This window comes from Tigriopus californicus, chromosome 6 (genome assembly GCF_007210705.1).
Source record: "Tigriopus californicus strain San Diego chromosome 6, Tcal_SD_v2.1, whole genome shotgun sequence".
NCBI lineage: Eukaryota > Metazoa > Arthropoda > Copepoda > Harpacticoida > Harpacticidae > Tigriopus > Tigriopus californicus.
Window position 1 is genome coordinate 10,950,095 of NC_081445.1, and position 17,445 is coordinate 10,967,539.

The window sequence follows — 17,445 nt, forward strand, 5'->3', positions numbered from 1 at the left end:
CATCTTTCAAGTCAGACTTGGACAAATTTTTAGATAGCATTCCAGATCAACCCTACATTCAAGGATTAACTCGGTCAGCCAACTGAAATTCATTTGTAGACCAAATATCATATAAAAATTGAAAGGTAATAAATAGACGAATTATAATCTTTCATTTTAATAGTACTGGGGATTACATTCCCTGTAGCGGTTAGAAAAGCCCGTGAAAAACCAAACCAAAAAAAAAAGGCCAAAAACAATTCATGAAGAAAGGCTTTGAAGCAAAGAAATAGCAAAAAAATCATGATTATCTTTTCGTTGCGGTTGAACTACTTCTCCAATAATATCTTTTAAGTACTCCAGAGGGTTCAATCAAGATTTCAAAGGCTAATTTAAATTTGATCAAAAGACTGGTTATCCTTGAACCTTTCACATGAGCTAATAGCGTCTTGAGAACACTGATGAAAATTGAGTTAATTTCCCAAGAGCTTTGGTTAGTTTAAGACCAAATCTCAAGAGCAAAAGTGTACTAAAATCCCATCAATTTATCTCAACTTCTAAATTCAAGTACTTGATACAAAAAGACGGTGTATTCAAACGTTATATTGGGAAATTGGTTTCTTTCAAGAGAGCATCAGAAAAGAAGTTGAGAACAATTAGCCATGTCAAAGAACGAAAATGTCAGAACTCCTGAATCGGCAACTAAAACAGTCTACCTCCGGCCAATTGAAAGCAGCGCCTCTACAATTGGAAACCATACCATATCAGCTATTCAGCTGTCACCCATTCGCTCTGAAAACTAGTTTGCTTTGCAAAAGCTACTTTCACTATATAATTACAGACTGTTTAAAATGTGACTTTCGATTGAATTCATAGCCACAAGTCCCCCGTTTATCGAAACTTTTATCCGATGAACGAGCAGGTTGGTTTTTCAAAAATCAACAATTCCATACAAAATGAGGGCGCCAAATTTGAATTTGTCGTTATGTTCTTTCCCTTCCCATGCCTTATGGGGCTTCGTTTGCGAACAGAGCAAGAGGTCGATCTAGAAATAAGGACTCCTTGGTATGACATGTTGTGTTTGAAAACCCGGTTGCTCGTTATTTGTCTTGAAAAACCAAACTTTTGGTCGGAGATGTATCTTTATCCGCGGTTGAGACACAACTTTCAAGTTTCTGTTCAAGATGAATGTAGAAATGGTGAGACAGAAGCAGCTGATGTCTGGAACGTGTGCCATATTCTTTGAGACCGTTCTGTGGATCAATCTTCATTTTGAGTAATGTGACGTAATGGAGTATTAGCAATGTGTCGCGGCCATCTAACTTTGGGTTTCTTTAGAAAACTTTTGCAATATGGTAACTTGGTAGATTCTAAGGCCCGTTTTGAGCTAGACTTTCCTTTCCTCACTTCATAGTTGATTGTATCCTTTAGATTTGATGATATCTTCCTGGAAGACTTTGAGTTAATTTACAAGCAGGAAGCACACATTTTTTGACTGGATCTAAAGAAATCGGAGAATCGTGGGCGAGAAACAATGAATTCTTGTTAACCTCAAATTTCGTTCGAAATAAAAACAGCTTCTTCGCAAGCGAAAAAGGAGCCACGAACATTTGAAGTCAGTTCTACTACTCGAAGCAAGCATAAACACTCTTGTGATGGAAATGTCTCAAGTGTTGAGCTATTGCCAATTGTTAAAAGTGAATGTTTTTTCTTGCTTATCTGGTCATTAAAGACGAATTAGGGACGTTAAAAATCGATCATAAGCCATGTTTTTACAAGTTGTTTGCTGTTAGGTTTACGTCATGCATTAAAGAAATGGGTCTTAAACGTTCGTTTAGGAGATTAGACTTTTTTTTATCATTCTCTCCCGCACCCTGGCCTTGAAAGTAAGGCTTTTCTCGCCATCGAAAGAGGGTCTTCTGTCGCCTGATCTAGTCGAAAAATTGCAGAAGAAAGTCAAACTTTGGCGCCATCTATGAGACCTGATAAAGAAGAAGGAAATCCATACCTCCTTCCAGATATACCGTGTCCCTTGAGTTACATCTTGACAAAGCACAGTTCAAAGAGTACTTCTCAGATTACGAAAATCATGTTAAGAAGAGTCAATATGTACTCAGGAATTTGAAATGTGAAATAGGACCTTCCCCAGACTCTTTCTGTTCCGTTGAGAGCTTACCATATAGGATTGAAACGCTTGATGGGCTAGGGCTGAGTTTATCATGACAGCCTCACTTCCGCAAGGAAATGGGACCGTGGTGCCACGCCCATAAGTAAAAGCCGAGCTGAAGGGAAAATTCTCCCACCGGTTGCCCACTGGCTGGGAAGCACGTCTGCGTCTCTCTTGCTCTGGAAGAGGCGGTCCCTGAGGTAATGGGGAAGAATCCGCTTTATGCATTCGTTGCAACCTACGGTCTGCATGGGGGTCGAAAACGGGTGCAGGTTCGGAATCTATGGTCAGACTTGTATGGCGGGTCCGCCGCCCCCCTCCGGTGGGTCGGTCCAAAATGGTCCGTGGAACAAGGATGGGCAGTGGGGGTTGGGGCATCTCCGGACTAGGCGTGCCATTTCCGCCGCTACCGGAGCTGCCGGACATTCTTCGCACAGCTTTTTGCCATTGTGAGCGAACCCGGACGAACCCTCGAGGAGCAGATCCATTGGAAGTGAGCGACGAAGGAGGCGTCACAGGGACTCGTTTACAATCGGAATCCCCAATGGAGATATGGCGCGATCTTCGAGGAACATATCCTTGTCCGGGAATTGGCTTCACATTCACGTCCAGCTCATTGCAGTATCGTAATTCTTGCTCTGCTGTAGAACGGGATTGTGTTGATGGATTGAATTTCGATACTTATGCTTCCCTCCTTATCGCTCTCCCTTCCTTCCCTTCAACGTAAAATGGAACCGTGCACGCTACAATTCGTAAATTTGGGCTTTGGAACACGTGATACCCTCGACTTAATTAATATCATCTGCCTCGAAAAATAATTGAGAGGGTGGTTTGGTAACAACAACGTTGTTATTTGCCTTAGTAACAAAGAAAGAAAGATCTGCGGGTCCATTTGTTAATCTTTCGCCCAGCAACACAATCCCAACCTTGCGGGTCGAGTGACTTCCGGCGACAAGTGTGGATTTTTCCATTCTCCACGGATCGATAAAGGCAATCATCTTCATTCAAATCGCCATCATCATATTCTTGAAAGTCGTCGTACTCCTCAAAGTAGTCAGTGGATTTGTCATTGTTCTCGGAGGAATCCGATGAATCGAACCGTTTTCTTCGGAGCCAAGTGTTCACATACGAAGTCATTCCGCTGGCACTTCATTCGTCAAACACTACTTGAATTGCGTGGAACATCATACTCTGATAACAGACTCATCAACACACACACACATGTGTTCAGAGCTCAAAAGACTCTTTTCAGACTTGCACCTTGAAAGGGAGCGCCGAACGAAATTATTTGAGATGGCGCCCAACCGGCGGTCAATAACTGTAGAAGTTACACATTCGGAGACACTTGCATTCAGGCCGAGCGAGAAATTGCGTCTTGAGATTTAGATGCCTCAAGGTACAAGTCAAGATGATCCTTATTGTTTCTTTGCCATATTTCCCGACAAAGTTGGGCAATTTTCAAGTATTAACCCAAACGACGATTATATCCTAGAATTTGATGTATCGCTTAGCTTCCTTTCCCATTAACTTTGAGTGATGAGGCGCGATTGAACTGAAGACCTCTTCATCCATGGACAAATTCGAACTTAGTTGGAGCTCTTGCGCAGTTAGTTGCTTCGGTCCACAGGCGCAAATGATTGACCGGAAATGTAAGCAATCGCATCAAACAAGATCATGACCAATCAATGACTGACAGTTGACTTAAGGCCAGTTTGGTCTAGTTATTGGTATGTTTTCACAGTTGTCTGCAACTAGGGATATCAGGTTTGTTTTGTTGTGTCGGAGAATGAGTGTACTTCGATTATGTAATCATGTGTACCAGAGCTCTCGACTCAAACCTCAACTTCACTCCAGCTTCATGGAACTGGGGGCTTGCTCGACTAAAGGTCGATCCCTCTTCAATCTGAGAAATTCTTGGTTTTCCAAAATTTGAAAGAGGAACTCTCGATTCACTTAAATCAACTTCAAATACACAATGTCTTCACTTTTACGGGCATATCTATGGATGATTAGTTGACTCTTGCTCACGACGCACACTAAAAGGTGAGTGAGTGGCGCTGTATTTTCTTGCTCTTGACTCACGTGCGTGCCTCACTCGTCTCTGGTGTAAATATACCAACGCTCCAAATTCTATCTGCCGGGAGAATGAGAGCCGGTTCTTTTCTCAGGCACTACTAGAGCAAAGTGGTGCTTGGCGGCCTGCAGCTATATCTTGGCGCGCTTTTGAACTGCTGTTCAATTATTACGGAGCGAATACATACATTCACTCAATCACGTAAGAACACCTCGATCCAGGAGAGCCGGAAGCTAGAAGAGGCGTGACGAGCACCAACAGAACCTACAAATCACGCCATTGTTCTTGGCCACGTCAAGGCTGGGGATCCTTGTTAAATCTGAGAAAGTGAAGGGAACTGCAATTAATTCCTTCAAATGACAGCTGTCCCTCGCGACGAGGTCTTGGGTAAGAGTGAGCAAATCTCCGTGAGTACGTGCGCCACCAGAGGAGAGGGATTACTAGAGAGGATCTGCCAGGAGGAGATTTGGGCCTTGTCAGTAGATGCAATAGGGCCTCTCAGTAAATTTTTCTCCCTACAAGCAGGAGAACAAACACCGAAGGCCTGCTAAACCTGATACTGAAAGGTCAAACACTTGGAAACTCTCCATGGTTGAGTTTTCTTTGATTAGCAGGAACTTCAGAAAAGAAATAAATATATTTTCGAAACCAGTTGGAACAATATCAATGCTCTAGTTCATGGGTTCCTTGGAGTACAAGAATACTCTCCCTTTCCAAATAATTGCCTCTTGAAAAGAAAACTAAGGCCTTTTCTAATTTAATATTGATAATATTCCAGTCTTGAGACCGTAAGAACGGCATATATTGGACCTGAGAAAGTCTGTGGTCTCTAATTTTCTTTAGTGCCGCCATTGGAACTCTCACTTTTCTTCGCTCCACGTGACTGTGATGGATAGACATGTACTACTTCCTGCCTTCAGGCCTGGCCTCGACTAGACGGTGGGCCTGCCTTTCAAGGTCAGGCCTTTCACTAGTAACTTTTACAGCTGTTTTTGAATGCTTATCCACCAAATACTTCAGAACTTGATTCTAAGTAGCATTAGGTGTGGATGTCTAGGACATCTGTGCTTATATTCTGGACCCTTTAGAAAATGTTTTTTTTGCCAGTGGCTAGTTGGTGTGATCTTCTTTGGTAAAGAAATATGAAAGACGCCCTACATTGACGAGGGTGTTGTGCTCTCTTTCCATGAATGGACCCGAAAGGAAGGCTCGTTGAGGCAATCCGAAACAAGACTGCGTAATTTCCAATCACATGTATATCTTGCCAGAACGCAGCACTTGTTTGTAATCTGAGACTCGAAATGATGCAGCATTTCATTGATTGGAAATAACAAGAAGCTCAATCATATATGTATATGCATTCATTCATCTTACCTTCAATAACAGCCTATGTTTGTCTTCAGCGGTGGCAGAGCTGGAACTTCTCCCGCGGAAAATGTTCATGACCTTGGTCATCATTTGATGTGCGTGACCCCCGCCATCATCCTTGCTGCCTTCTTTGGATAGCACTCGGACATGCCTTAATGGGATGTGCTCTGGAACTGGATCTTCTCTAGTGGAACTGCCCCTATTCTCGTCAACTTCCGCTGTTGTGGGTAAACGTGGTTGTGAGGAAGATCTGGATCCACTTGGGGTTTGGTTGTACGGAGACATGGACATTGGGGATGGCACGTATCCCTAGAACACGATATCGCCTGGACTTGTTTATTTTTATTCGTTTATGGAACCCCTTATTGTCTTTTGCATCTCTTATAAATGCTATACGAGGCGTCTATTGAGACACGAGCCCCCGACACACTCACCGTTTTTCTTTGTGGACGTTTGGCAGCATCGGACTTGGATCTTGGGCGTAATGAGTCCAAAAATGTGGAAAGCTTAGACGAGCTCGAACTGGATTCATCGTGAGAATAACGAGTGGGTCTTGAGTCCATTGTGGAAGTTCGCTGCCTAATAATGACTCCAACTCGTTGTCCATTGCTGGATTCCACGATGACTGTCAAAGAAAGAGAGGTTGGGTGAAAACTCTTGATGGTTTTAAAAACTGATTGACTGTCCCATGGTCTCCAAGAACATTAGCTAATAGTTACGTCATCATAGACGAACATTCGGCTTGACAAACCTGCCGCCTGTTTTAAAAAATAGAATTAAATATGAACACTTTTCTTCAATTACAAACTAGATCTCGTGAAAGATTTAGAGCACAAATCTATTAACACATAAAAAGTATATCTAATCATTATTCTGCCCGTACTCATTCATCTGATCTAGACAAATACGTACCATCGAATAGGTTGGTTACTTGGTTTTCAGCATCAGTAGAGAGCCCAACTGTTTTGTTACATTTGAACAATGGTGCACAAGCCTTTTCTTGATGGCAAATCTGATTGCTTGCAGTCCTTTTCATTCTATTATGCCTCCTCTGGACGCAAACAAACAAACGTAGAAACACGAAAATACGCTGTAAGATGCCAGACTTTCACAATGTTTTATTCGCTGAACAACTTATTGCTGATGCATTTGAACACCATAAATAAACCATCAACTCTTCTGAGAGACCTTTCAAATCGTAGAAAAGTAAAATTACAAACATTTTTGACATCTAATTTGTAATAAACATGGAGCTACGTGTACAGCACGTCCCAAAATGTTTTGTTACAGCAATGCTGTTTTCTTATTTTAGTTAGGTGAATCTTTCTAAAGCATTGTATTTACCAATGTAACCCCCTTTCATCTTGATTTAAATATCTACTCGTTTTGGCATTTCATTTATCAGGTTCTCAAAGGTTTTGGGATCAATCTCACGCCACGTCATTTTCTCTTGGAATTTGAGTTGGTCAATTTTGGTAGCACCCGCATCTTTGTGACAGTCTTTGCTTCATAATGGCCCAAGGGTTTTCGATTGATGACAAGTCGTGAGTTTGCCCCATATATCCTTAGGCCAGAATCCGGAGGGGCAACCTCCCAAATTGACATTACAGCCTTCAGCATGCCCATTCCATGTCCACGAAGTTCAATCAGTCACGAGGTTGATATTTCGACATTGCGATTTCCAGCAAAAATGATTTTAAACTTATAATTGAAAGCAGCTGCAACTTAAAAATTTGGGACGCATGGTACGTTGTCAGCTGGAGCTCACATTGTATCTCTAATGTATGGGGACCACAGACTGTGATGGAGACGTTTAGGCAATGCAAGCTCTTGCAGGTTAGTTTGTTTGCTGGTAGCATAGTCAGTGATTCAAGTTTGGGGCTTCAAACACGTTTTTGAGAAGCTGACCCTTCTTTCGCATTGCTATATCAGGAAAGGTCAGCTTCGTTCAAACCAGTTTGAAGAGCCAATTTTGCATCACTGGCATTGGCAGGCAAGTTTGTTTGCTGGTACCGACGCTTGCCTAAATGTCCGAATATTGGTGATGAGAACGTTGGCTCTAAAGTCCCAAAGCTTTAAATCCAAAACTAGGGTGAGACTTGATCCAGAGAGTTTTGAATCCAGCTTGAATCCAACGCCCTTACAACCAGCTTTGCAATTTTCATTAAAATCTTGAATTGCAAAATTGATCCATGTGTTGTACCTAAATTGAAGGCAAAACGCTTAATGTTTCACAATGGAGAGCAAAGACAAACAGAAGGAAATTAAGGTTCTGTCAAGATTCTTTCAACCGGAATTTTGCTCAAATTTATTTCAACGATTTGGCTTGTCTTCATTTCCTTGTGTTTCATTTATAAGGGCTTTACGCTGATATTGCTTGGCCTCCTAATACTGTTGATTTTGATAATACCAATAAATGTAATAAACAAAGTCTGTCATAGTAGGCCATGTAACTCCTAAAAGTTTATTTTGACAAATAGTGGTGTGAACAAAAAGTGGACATCAACATGAAATTTGTAAACCTCACTCTTGGTGCAACTTGTCTCTTGCAAGCCATGCTCTAGGCTATACTCAAAACATTTCCAATAAAGATAGATCACCCAGTTTCTATTTTTTAAGATACATTTTGAGGTTTCATTTGCGAATGTGGCTTACAAATATCTGATTTAATTGGAGCATGCACCATTGTGGAGAAATGATCATTCTACAAGATGGATTGGGAGATGGTTCAAAATCACTTAGAATGCAGTAACTTATGTGTAAAGAGTCCAATCATACAATGATCAGCAATAAACCTCTTCAAATATGACGATGAATGGAAATATATTGTGTTGGTGGGCATTGTTGTTTACTTTGAGGTAAAGATATGTAATGGCATGATCGATAGCTGCAATAAAGGTGTTCATATTCTATAATCTGACGCAATGTGTCTGCTTTGTTAATGTGACCGTTGACTATTTGATTTGTAATTAGAAAATAAAAACTCATCTGAAGTGGGCTCTTAAAGTAGCTAGATTCTCTATCTCAGACAAAACAATTGTAATCATGATACAAAACATCTCAAGCTAACAATAACATTGATGGAATAGACTGGACCTCATATTGAGTCTGGAGACTGTTTGTTTGGAGTCAGAAGACAGCTCTCTCGCTCGGCCTGTCATCTGATGATGGGTGTCCCAATTGAGGGATATTCCCGCTCCGTTGTCGCAACCAAACGTGCAACATTAATTATTACCTCACCCTCGGGAATGATCGCAGGTTCGCCCATTTAAGCTTATAAGGCAGCAACTTATGCTGTAATTTAAACACCGCAAAGAAGCTAGGACTTGGCAAGCCTGGGATCGAACCAGGATTCGCAAATTGGAAAGCGGATGCTCTACCAATACGGTACCCCAGCAAGCCTCGAGTCTGGAGATTATAACTGGCTTATTTGACAGTAATTGTCCCTTCCTTGATTGTACAACATGTCTTAACACATAATTTAGACGTTAAATTAAGAGTGACCAAAGCAAATATAATTGCTAGAATTAAGGTTTCCATTGAGACAGATCAGTTGAACAAGGAAAGTAGAGTTGTTCAAGCGGTGAGGTCGAATCCGAAGGCGTTTTTCTCTTATGCAAACTCTAAGAGAAAGATCAAACACCCTGTAGGGCCTTTTGAGGTCGATGGGGAAGCCATAGACAATGTAGGGACTATGGCCAACATACTTGGAGATCAGTTCTCTGGTTTGTTTTCAACTCCACTGAGTTTAGGAGCAACAGTCCATTGCTCTATTGATGAGTTTGTTGGGACTGGCAAGGTATGTCAAGCTGAGCATTTAGATGATCTTATAGTCACAGATCAGGATGCTTTAGAGGCCATCAGGGACTTGAGACTCTCGAGCTCCCCTGGCCCTGATGGGGTGACATCTCAGTTTCTGATGAGATGCTCACAGATTCTTGCTCCTGTTTTCTCGTACTTGATGCGTTGCATCTTGGACCAGGGCAAGTTCCCCTCTTCTCTGAAGGTAGCTCATGTTGGTCCGATTTTTAAAGGGGGAGATAAGTCACTCCCCAGTAACTACAGGCCAATTTCTCTCACTTCGAATATTGCGAAGGTGTTTGAGAAGATCATGAAGTTCAAACTTGTTGAATTTCTTGATACACATGAAGTCCTTCCTCCTAGCCAGCATGGGTTCCGAGCACATTTTAGCACGGTTACCCAACTGATTGAGCATATAGAGCAGGTTATTGAGGGACTGGAGAGTCATGAATCAGTCGATGTAGTTTATCTCGACTTTGCCAAGGCCTTTGACAAGGTAGATATCATGGCCTTTTAGTTAACAGGCTCCATGAGATTGGGATCCAAGGCAAGGTTCTCAATTGGCTAAGAAGTTTCATTTGTGGTAGGAAACAATTAGTTAAGGTTGAGGGATCGCTTAGTGACATACATGATGTCAAGTCGGGTGTCCCTCAGGGCATTATAATGTATACTTGTAGCATACCAATAACTTTTCGTGATCATCTTTTCATCTTTTTTGCTCGAGTTTAGCAAAAGTGATGCTTTTAAAGCCAGTCACCAAAAGCTTGAAATATTCTGGCTTGCCAAGAACGTTTTCGTTGGAAGTGCTGGCTTATTATCAATTATGCAATATACACATTACTTTTTAATTCTTACTTACTTGCTATCATTGTTTGGACTTTTAACCTCACTGGATTTGAAAAGTCTTGCAGAAGAGTTGCTTGCGTACTTTTGTGTCACAATACTTGTGCTGTAATCTTTTAATTCAATAACACCTTGCATTTTTGCGTTTGTTAGTTCACACTTAGACGAAGCAGAGGGCGCTACCTCTGCTCAACTTTGCTCGTCTTTTGGTTACATAGGTGCGTCCGGATGATGTCTTGAAACGTCAATGATAAAATGATTTAAACAATAAACTCAATTTGATATAGTATTGGTCTGAAAATTGATCAATTGTGAAGATTTTATTATTGCTTTGCCATGAGCAGCCCACAAGATCAACACCTTGATGTCTTTTGTATCTGTTTATTGTTTATATTGCCAAATATGAGCGGAATTTGAGATATTCTCAACAAAATAGTTCCCCCTTCAGAAAGTGTATTGTGTTTTTATGGTGGCCATAGCCCTACTTGTGAAAATAAGAAAAACATTAGGATTTTCGTTCATATTTAAGTCAGACTTGGACAAGTTTTTGACTAAAATTCCTGATCAAACTTATTTTCAAGGATTAGCCAGATCAGCCAATTCTAATTCGTTGGTCAATCAAATAATATATATAAATAAAAGTCAAGTAAAATGAATATTCTTCTCGTCTTGAACTTACCCGGTAGCGGGTAAGGAAGTCCGCAAAAAAAAAAATTAGAGTAAAACACTTGATTTGACAAATTATAGCAAATACATGAAATTTAGATAGTAATAAAGTAATTGATTGTTCTTAACATAAAACATTTAAAGAATATATATGTAACTAGAAAAGCATATGATTTGTTACAAAATTGGGACAGTGAAGCATGAAAAGCATGAAAGGAAGATGACGTCACCATCAAATTTTGAGAGTTAACTCTTACTTTTGAGCTATACTAGTTCTTTCTTAAGGGATTAAATTAGGGTTTCAGTTCTTTCATCATGAAAGGAATGGTTCATGTACAATCGCACTTTTTATAAAATGTCAGTTTTACTCAAACATACTTAAAAATACTTTTTGGCCGAAAAAAGTTTTTTTTGAACTTATTTTTCCTCTTTCAAAATGTTCAATCTTTCCAATAGACTTTTTGAAATCTTGGAAACGTTTTTTTCTAATATAGCGATTTGCATCTTGTTTTTTTTGGCACCTCTTCTGAATTGAAAAGTGCCCTCCCAAAGTTTGTGGTGACATCATCATGCTGCTGCTACTTCAACACCATATACCTTGCTTCAACTGAAACGTCTAAAGAGCCATTTCAAATCTCTTCACGTCAGATCCTCAGCATTTTTTCTCCTGGTTAGGATGATTTTTTGAGTTTGAATAAAATGCAGTTTCTTGCCTTTCCCTTTATATGCACTGATGTAGAAATCTGATGTCCCCAAAAACCATCATTGCCTAAGCCTCAAATAAATGGTGATTTAGACGTCTAGTAGGAATTTCGACGACTTGCAAAAGCCGGTTTGCTTGTCCGTGCTGTTTAGATAGCTGAAACATCCTGAACCGTCAAACTTCTTTTATTTCTCCTCAACTTGAAAATGAGCATTTTATACGAGGCTCACAAAATACAGAAATGAAGAAGGACATTTTGGACCATTGTTAACATGGACAGGTGGTTTTAAACTGAACATCATGGAAATTCCATCATGGAAAAAAGAAGAAAAACAACTTTAAATGCCAATGACAGGGCTGAGCAAAAAAATCCCTTTGAGGGCCACATAATCACAAACAAAAAATATTGAAAGCACCAAATAATTTATTTTCAAAGAAAAAAAATCAAACGCAAAGACATAAGCCTGTTTAAAAGCAAAAAAGACACATCCAAAAACAACATTAAACTAATTTTGCAAAAGTTTGATGCAATTACCAAAGGTTTCAATATATTTCATTATTTCACAATCCTTGAAATCCAAAGGCCTTGAAGTTGTCTCCTAACTTGGACCCCCAAATTAATATTCTAAACCATGCATGTTTCTAGATCAAATTTGGTTCCTGTGGGTGCTCTATTTTACCTATCTCTCAAGGTGTTGGTTTTGTTTTGTTTGTTACGAAGTCAGATGGCAGCTCTCTCGCTCGGCCTGCCATCTGAATGATGGGTGTCCCAATGGAGAGATATTCCCGTTTCGTCATCACAACCAATATTAATTATTACCTCACCCTTGGAAATGAACACAGGTTTGCCAGTTCGGTTGTTAAAAGCAGCCACTCATGTGGTAATCATATAACACAAACAAGCTTGGACTTGGCAAGCCTAGAATAAAACCAGGCTTCGCAAATTGGTAAGCGGATGCTCTACCAATAAGGCACCCCAGCAAGCCTTACCTCTCAAGGTGAATAGACCGAGACTAAAATGCAAATGCATTTATAGTTGTTCTTTTGCGTGTTAAGTATTGAGGTTCTATTTGCATTTCTTATTGTCATGTCCCTGAGAAAAATAAAATTATTTTGCAGTGCAAATAAATTTTTGAAAAACTGAATCCAATTCTGGTCTTATGTATAAATACTCAGTCTTTGTTGCATAAATATTTATTGTTTTAAGTAAGTTTTTTGTATTGGGTCAAGTTTTCCCTTGCTCAAGTTGTCCCCAAGGTCAAGATATCCACTAAGTTGAGTTGTCTCCTGAGTCAAATTTGTCCACTTGATGAAGTTGTTCTTGGTCGGATGGTCCTGGGTCAAGTTGTCCGTTGGGTGAAATTGTCCAGGGCTGATTTGTTCTGAGTCGAGTTGTCCGGTCGTCACTTTGAAAAGCACTAGAGAAGAAGACGAGACAAAAAATCTCGCCTTGTCATTGCCAAAGCAAAAAATATGTCCTTTTTACATAAGTCAAGTCTGGACAAGGCATTTTTCATCTGGACAAGGCACCTCCAATTTCCAAGAAAACCATTGGGAGCTTAGACAAACAAAAATAAGAGTAGGCTAAGTAGATAGCTTGACAATTCCTCTTGAGCAACTTGTCAAGTCCTGTTAGTGATTAAGGCTATCAAAAGAACACCAGGAAAAGGTGCGTAAGAAAGGCCTGAAATGAATTGCGCACAATTGGGTGTTTTTTCTTAAAATACCGCCATGACGAAAACCAGTTTAAAGTAAATCTTAAAACAAAAATAATTGTTGACTTAGAATAACAGCATGTTTGCTCCATGGTTTCTAAAACAAAGAGTATTGAAGTGCGGAAAACTAACCTCTCTCCCAGTTTTTGTACTTCAGACTTCCTCGTGACCTCAATTATATAGTTAGTGTTTCTCCAAAATTGTTTTTGATGATGTTGGAGTTTCGTACTGATATTGATCCTATCTACATTAGACGTTACTTGTACGTCATTTGAATCTTTTGTCTAATGTTCAATTGTCTTGTTCGTGGTATGACGTAACAACTAATCAATTCTCTAGGTAAGTATAATTCACATTCATCACATGTCAATCAAGTGCCTTTTTGGAATGTTCGTTTGTACTTGTTCAATCAAAGCACTCGTTCTTTGGGAATAAAATGAGCTTCTTGACTTGTGAGAGAAAGGCTGGACACACTTGGCAAGCTCAAATAAAAGTTCAATGTTCTGGAAAATATTCGAGGCAAGGCAAAAATCGATATCCCAGCACATGTTGAAATATCTAATTGGTGTGCTTGTTAACGCTCAGGCATTACTTATTCATGGTTGAATTCAAGGACTGGTTTCAAGGAAAATTAGGGTTGAGTCTGCAAGTCGCATCCACTCAAACTCTTTTCTTGGAATTGTTAATACACATACCGGGTAGCCCCGACCTCACGTCCGATTTCTCCTTCAAATGTATTTAATCTTATGAACATAATTTAGCCATTTAAAAAAAGTTGCAGCAATTAAATTTTGAGTAGGAGGAGTAAATATCGACAAAAGATGGGCGAACTCATTTGATATTTTCTGCCCGTAGCTTATAGATTGCAATTATCTTGTAGCCACCCGGTATTGTTATCACTTTAGTCCAGGTGTGGATATATATGTGTCAGATGCTTCCTATTGAAAGAGCCACTCAAGGCTTTGGTCAATCCAGTTAAGGCTACCTCTGATAATAATGGGCATACTTAACCAATTTCAAGTTCAAACACCTTTAAATAGCTTTTTGACTTTTCAACAGATAACTACCCGAAAAATCAACTTCCTTTTGCATTTTTTGTGTCCAAGGAAAACGTCCAAAACCTGTTATCAATGTCCAAAAAGAACCCTAGGAAAAAGTCTGTTCTGTTCAGCAAATCCATTGAAAAATTCAGTCTCTGTAATATCTAGAGAGGAATTTCACTCCTTACGAAAAAAAAACGAATAAAAATGGAAAACTAGTACTAAAGGAGCAAATAAAATGAGGAATTAGATTCAATTATCATTATTGAAACACAAGTTTGCTCAAATATCATGCCTTACATGATAAAAAGGTTTGAATCTCATGATTCTAAAATAAAAAAGTAACATAACTCGTAGAAAGGATTCCTTAATATGTTTTAGTTTTTAAAGAGCGACAGAAACGTCACTGGAAATATCATTGTGCGACAAATAAATAATTTCGCCAAGACTCTCATTTTGTCTGTTTGTCTTTCTGTTTATATCGCAATAGGGAACAAACCCAAACATTACAAAACGTGCATTACTCTGACATCCAACAAACTTACTAAATTGAAAGCAAGGTTATTGTTGTAAACCTTGAAACCCTGATTATGCCAAAAACACTTTCTTAATGGATCTGAGTGTTAAAAACATGTACAATTCATCAGTATTTCCCCCCGCTTTTCTAAGATACAATGGCAAGATACACATTATTCAATTATTTTGGCAAAATACTAACCTTAAATAATACTTGATATGAAAAACTTGTGAACTTATAAATTGATTAAGAAGTTTCTGCCCTAGTTGATATTCCTAATTAGTGGTCCAAATTAAGATCCGGTTTTAAGGGAAATAAGTGCTGAATCTCATTGTCATCTCCAGTCAGGCCCCTTTCTAGAATAATTGAAGTAACTGCTTGGTATTACTTGGTTCCAAATATGAACTTGAGACAGATACCTCCCAATTAGAGGCATTCAAGGCTCTAGAAATCATTTGAAAACGCCCTCTGTTGAAAGTGTCACAAAGGCTTGTGCTTAATATAACACTTTGGGACCAAATATTTTATGTACATTTCTAACACTTTTCAAAAGCATATGTCCATTTTTCAGGTGGTTAAGAAGTATGTTCAGTTGCCATGTCCTTCAGATGATTTAGATAGTTTCTTTTCATTAAAAGCAATTTGGGACAACTATTTTTGTACACAACGAATGATACTTTGAAATATCACAAGACACTGACAATAAGAAAACGTAGAATAGTTAGAAGATCTACTCTATTACTTGAATTTCTTATTATAGAACCTTTGAACAACGCAGCACTCAATAGAAAGTATCACAACCCTTGACATCAAGTATTAGGGACCTTTTTGATAGTGCTTGAACCAGTCCTTTACTCAATTGGGCTATTCATCCTTGACGTTTTTAAGGGCTTTTTGTTCTCATACAAATTCCACACTTGAGTATTGACCCCATGATTTAGCCTCGATTCTTTTTCCCGACTTCATACTTGGGTTACTCTTTCACATATTGCAACGCAGCAAAATTGCTCCAGACATAACTTTATGTTATTTCATTAGAAATATTTTTCTAAATCAGTTAATTGTTTCAAAAACGTTCCACGGGTCAGCTTACTGTACGTACATCGTTGTAGTTTGGGTGTGCCAGTTTGACCTCCAGTCATTTCATTCACTAACGGAGGCGTGGCAGCTTTATCAAGCTCTCCTCGAGGAGTCTCTTCCATTATAGGCAATTTATGCGGCATCTTCACTGAATTGAACACTTTGCTTCAAGTTGAAAAACACAGATAGTCAGAAACACTTGCACCACTTGTTCCATCTTTTGCTTGCTCCACCTCTGGAAAGATATTCACGGACAAACACGTCACAAAGAGCTTCAGCAATAACAGCACTCATTCATGAGTTTCTAGGCTGGCACATGACAATTGACGAACTGGTCTTTCGCAAGCATTGCATTTTCAATGTTCCCTTGAGAGAGAGGGAGACCCAATCTTGCTTTTGTTTACATGGATGGCAACCTCAACTTTGGCGGTCCGCCAAAAACGACTAAAACAACATGTTCAAATGCGTTTGTTACAACATATCGTTTCTTTTATCAGTCTGGACACAAACTGGCAACTCTTGGTGATGTGGTCAATCTGGCTTCGGAATTGGTTTGGAAGGCATCGCTCAAGTGTCGCCAAGTGGTTTGAGTTTTTGAACCAAAAAGCTGAAAAACAATAACCCTTAAGTCAGAAACAACTTTTGAAACTTATGTAATAATAGACAACAATATTTTTGTATTTGCAAATCCTCGATTTTAGAAGAGCTTGTGTTTTGTTTGCAGCTGGTTTAGACATCTGGGGGAAATAATTACAAAAGTGCACTTGGGTCGTATTTAGAAGCACTGATTTTCAAATCTCAATCAAACTTCTGATTTGCGGTTTAGATATCAGGATAACAGAGTTCAATATCACTATGATTTCACAATTTAGGTTAAGAAAAAAACAAAAGTAGCGAAAAATCATTGATATAGCTGGCAGCCCTACAGACACGTCTCAAGTAGTATAATCAACTGTTTTGATTTGGTGTAAGTTCAATAATTCTCATGTTATGATGATGTGCGATACGAACATAATTCTTTGTTTACTCCTCTGAAATTCATGTTTTATCCAGTTCCATCTGGATAAAAATTCCCGATGCTTTTTACGATGTTATTACGTAAAAACTTCATCAACCTTTTGGTCCTAAAGGAACCAACACTTACTTGAGAAGAGGCTCCGCTGATGGACTCATGACGTTAGCACTTTCATTTAAAAAAAACGTCAGCTGACGAGGAAGGTGAGATGAGTTCCGGATGGATCAGGAAGACCGAGGATGTCCCACTTTAGCCCTCGTCGCACAAAACAAAAGTCATTTTGGAAAGAGGCCAGTTTGCCCTCATTTCTCTGTTCTCGTGGAAGTGAAACTGCCGAGTGAGAAGCTCTACAACCCGACATTCAATCTCCATTGTACGAAGAGTGTGAAGCGTAGAGCGCACAAGCAGAAATATCCGGGAATGTACTCGAATACGTTTTCACATTAGAGAGCTAGAATGAGGGATAGTGTTGAGGCA

General features: G+C 39.4%; 1 protein-coding gene and 1 long non-coding RNA gene across 5 annotated transcripts in view; one reads left to right on the forward strand and one right to left on the reverse strand.

Annotated features, from left to right (window-relative positions):
- The window catches only part of LOC131882769 (5'-AMP-activated protein kinase subunit gamma-1-like), a 60,693-nt gene extending 43,450 nt beyond the window's left edge, over positions 1–17,243 (reverse strand). Inside the window, exons 1-4 of one of the 4 annotated variants that reach the window (XM_059230026.1) lie at positions 17,098–17,243; positions 15,976–16,560; positions 6,023–6,213; positions 5,595–5,897 (exon numbers count right to left, since the gene is read on the reverse strand). In XM_059230026.1, the coding sequence (XP_059086009.1) occupies positions 5,595–5,897; positions 6,023–6,213; positions 15,976–16,096 (615 nt within the window). In that variant the 5' untranslated portion in view covers positions 16,097–16,560; positions 17,098–17,243. Of the gene's footprint in view, positions 1–2,155; positions 2,788–3,072; positions 4,204–5,594; positions 5,898–6,022; positions 6,214–15,975; positions 16,561–17,097 lie in introns of those variants that run through there. The other 3 variants (XM_059230025.1, XM_059230024.1, XM_059230023.1) reach the window with 3 other exon arrangements.
- LOC131882771 (uncharacterized) lies at positions 4,262–6,013 on the forward strand. Its single transcript, XR_009373529.1, has 2 exons — positions 4,262–4,607; positions 5,624–6,013. It is a non-coding gene; the product is annotated as an uncharacterized LOC131882771 (long non-coding RNA).
- Positions 17,244–17,445: the final 202 nt, after the last annotated feature.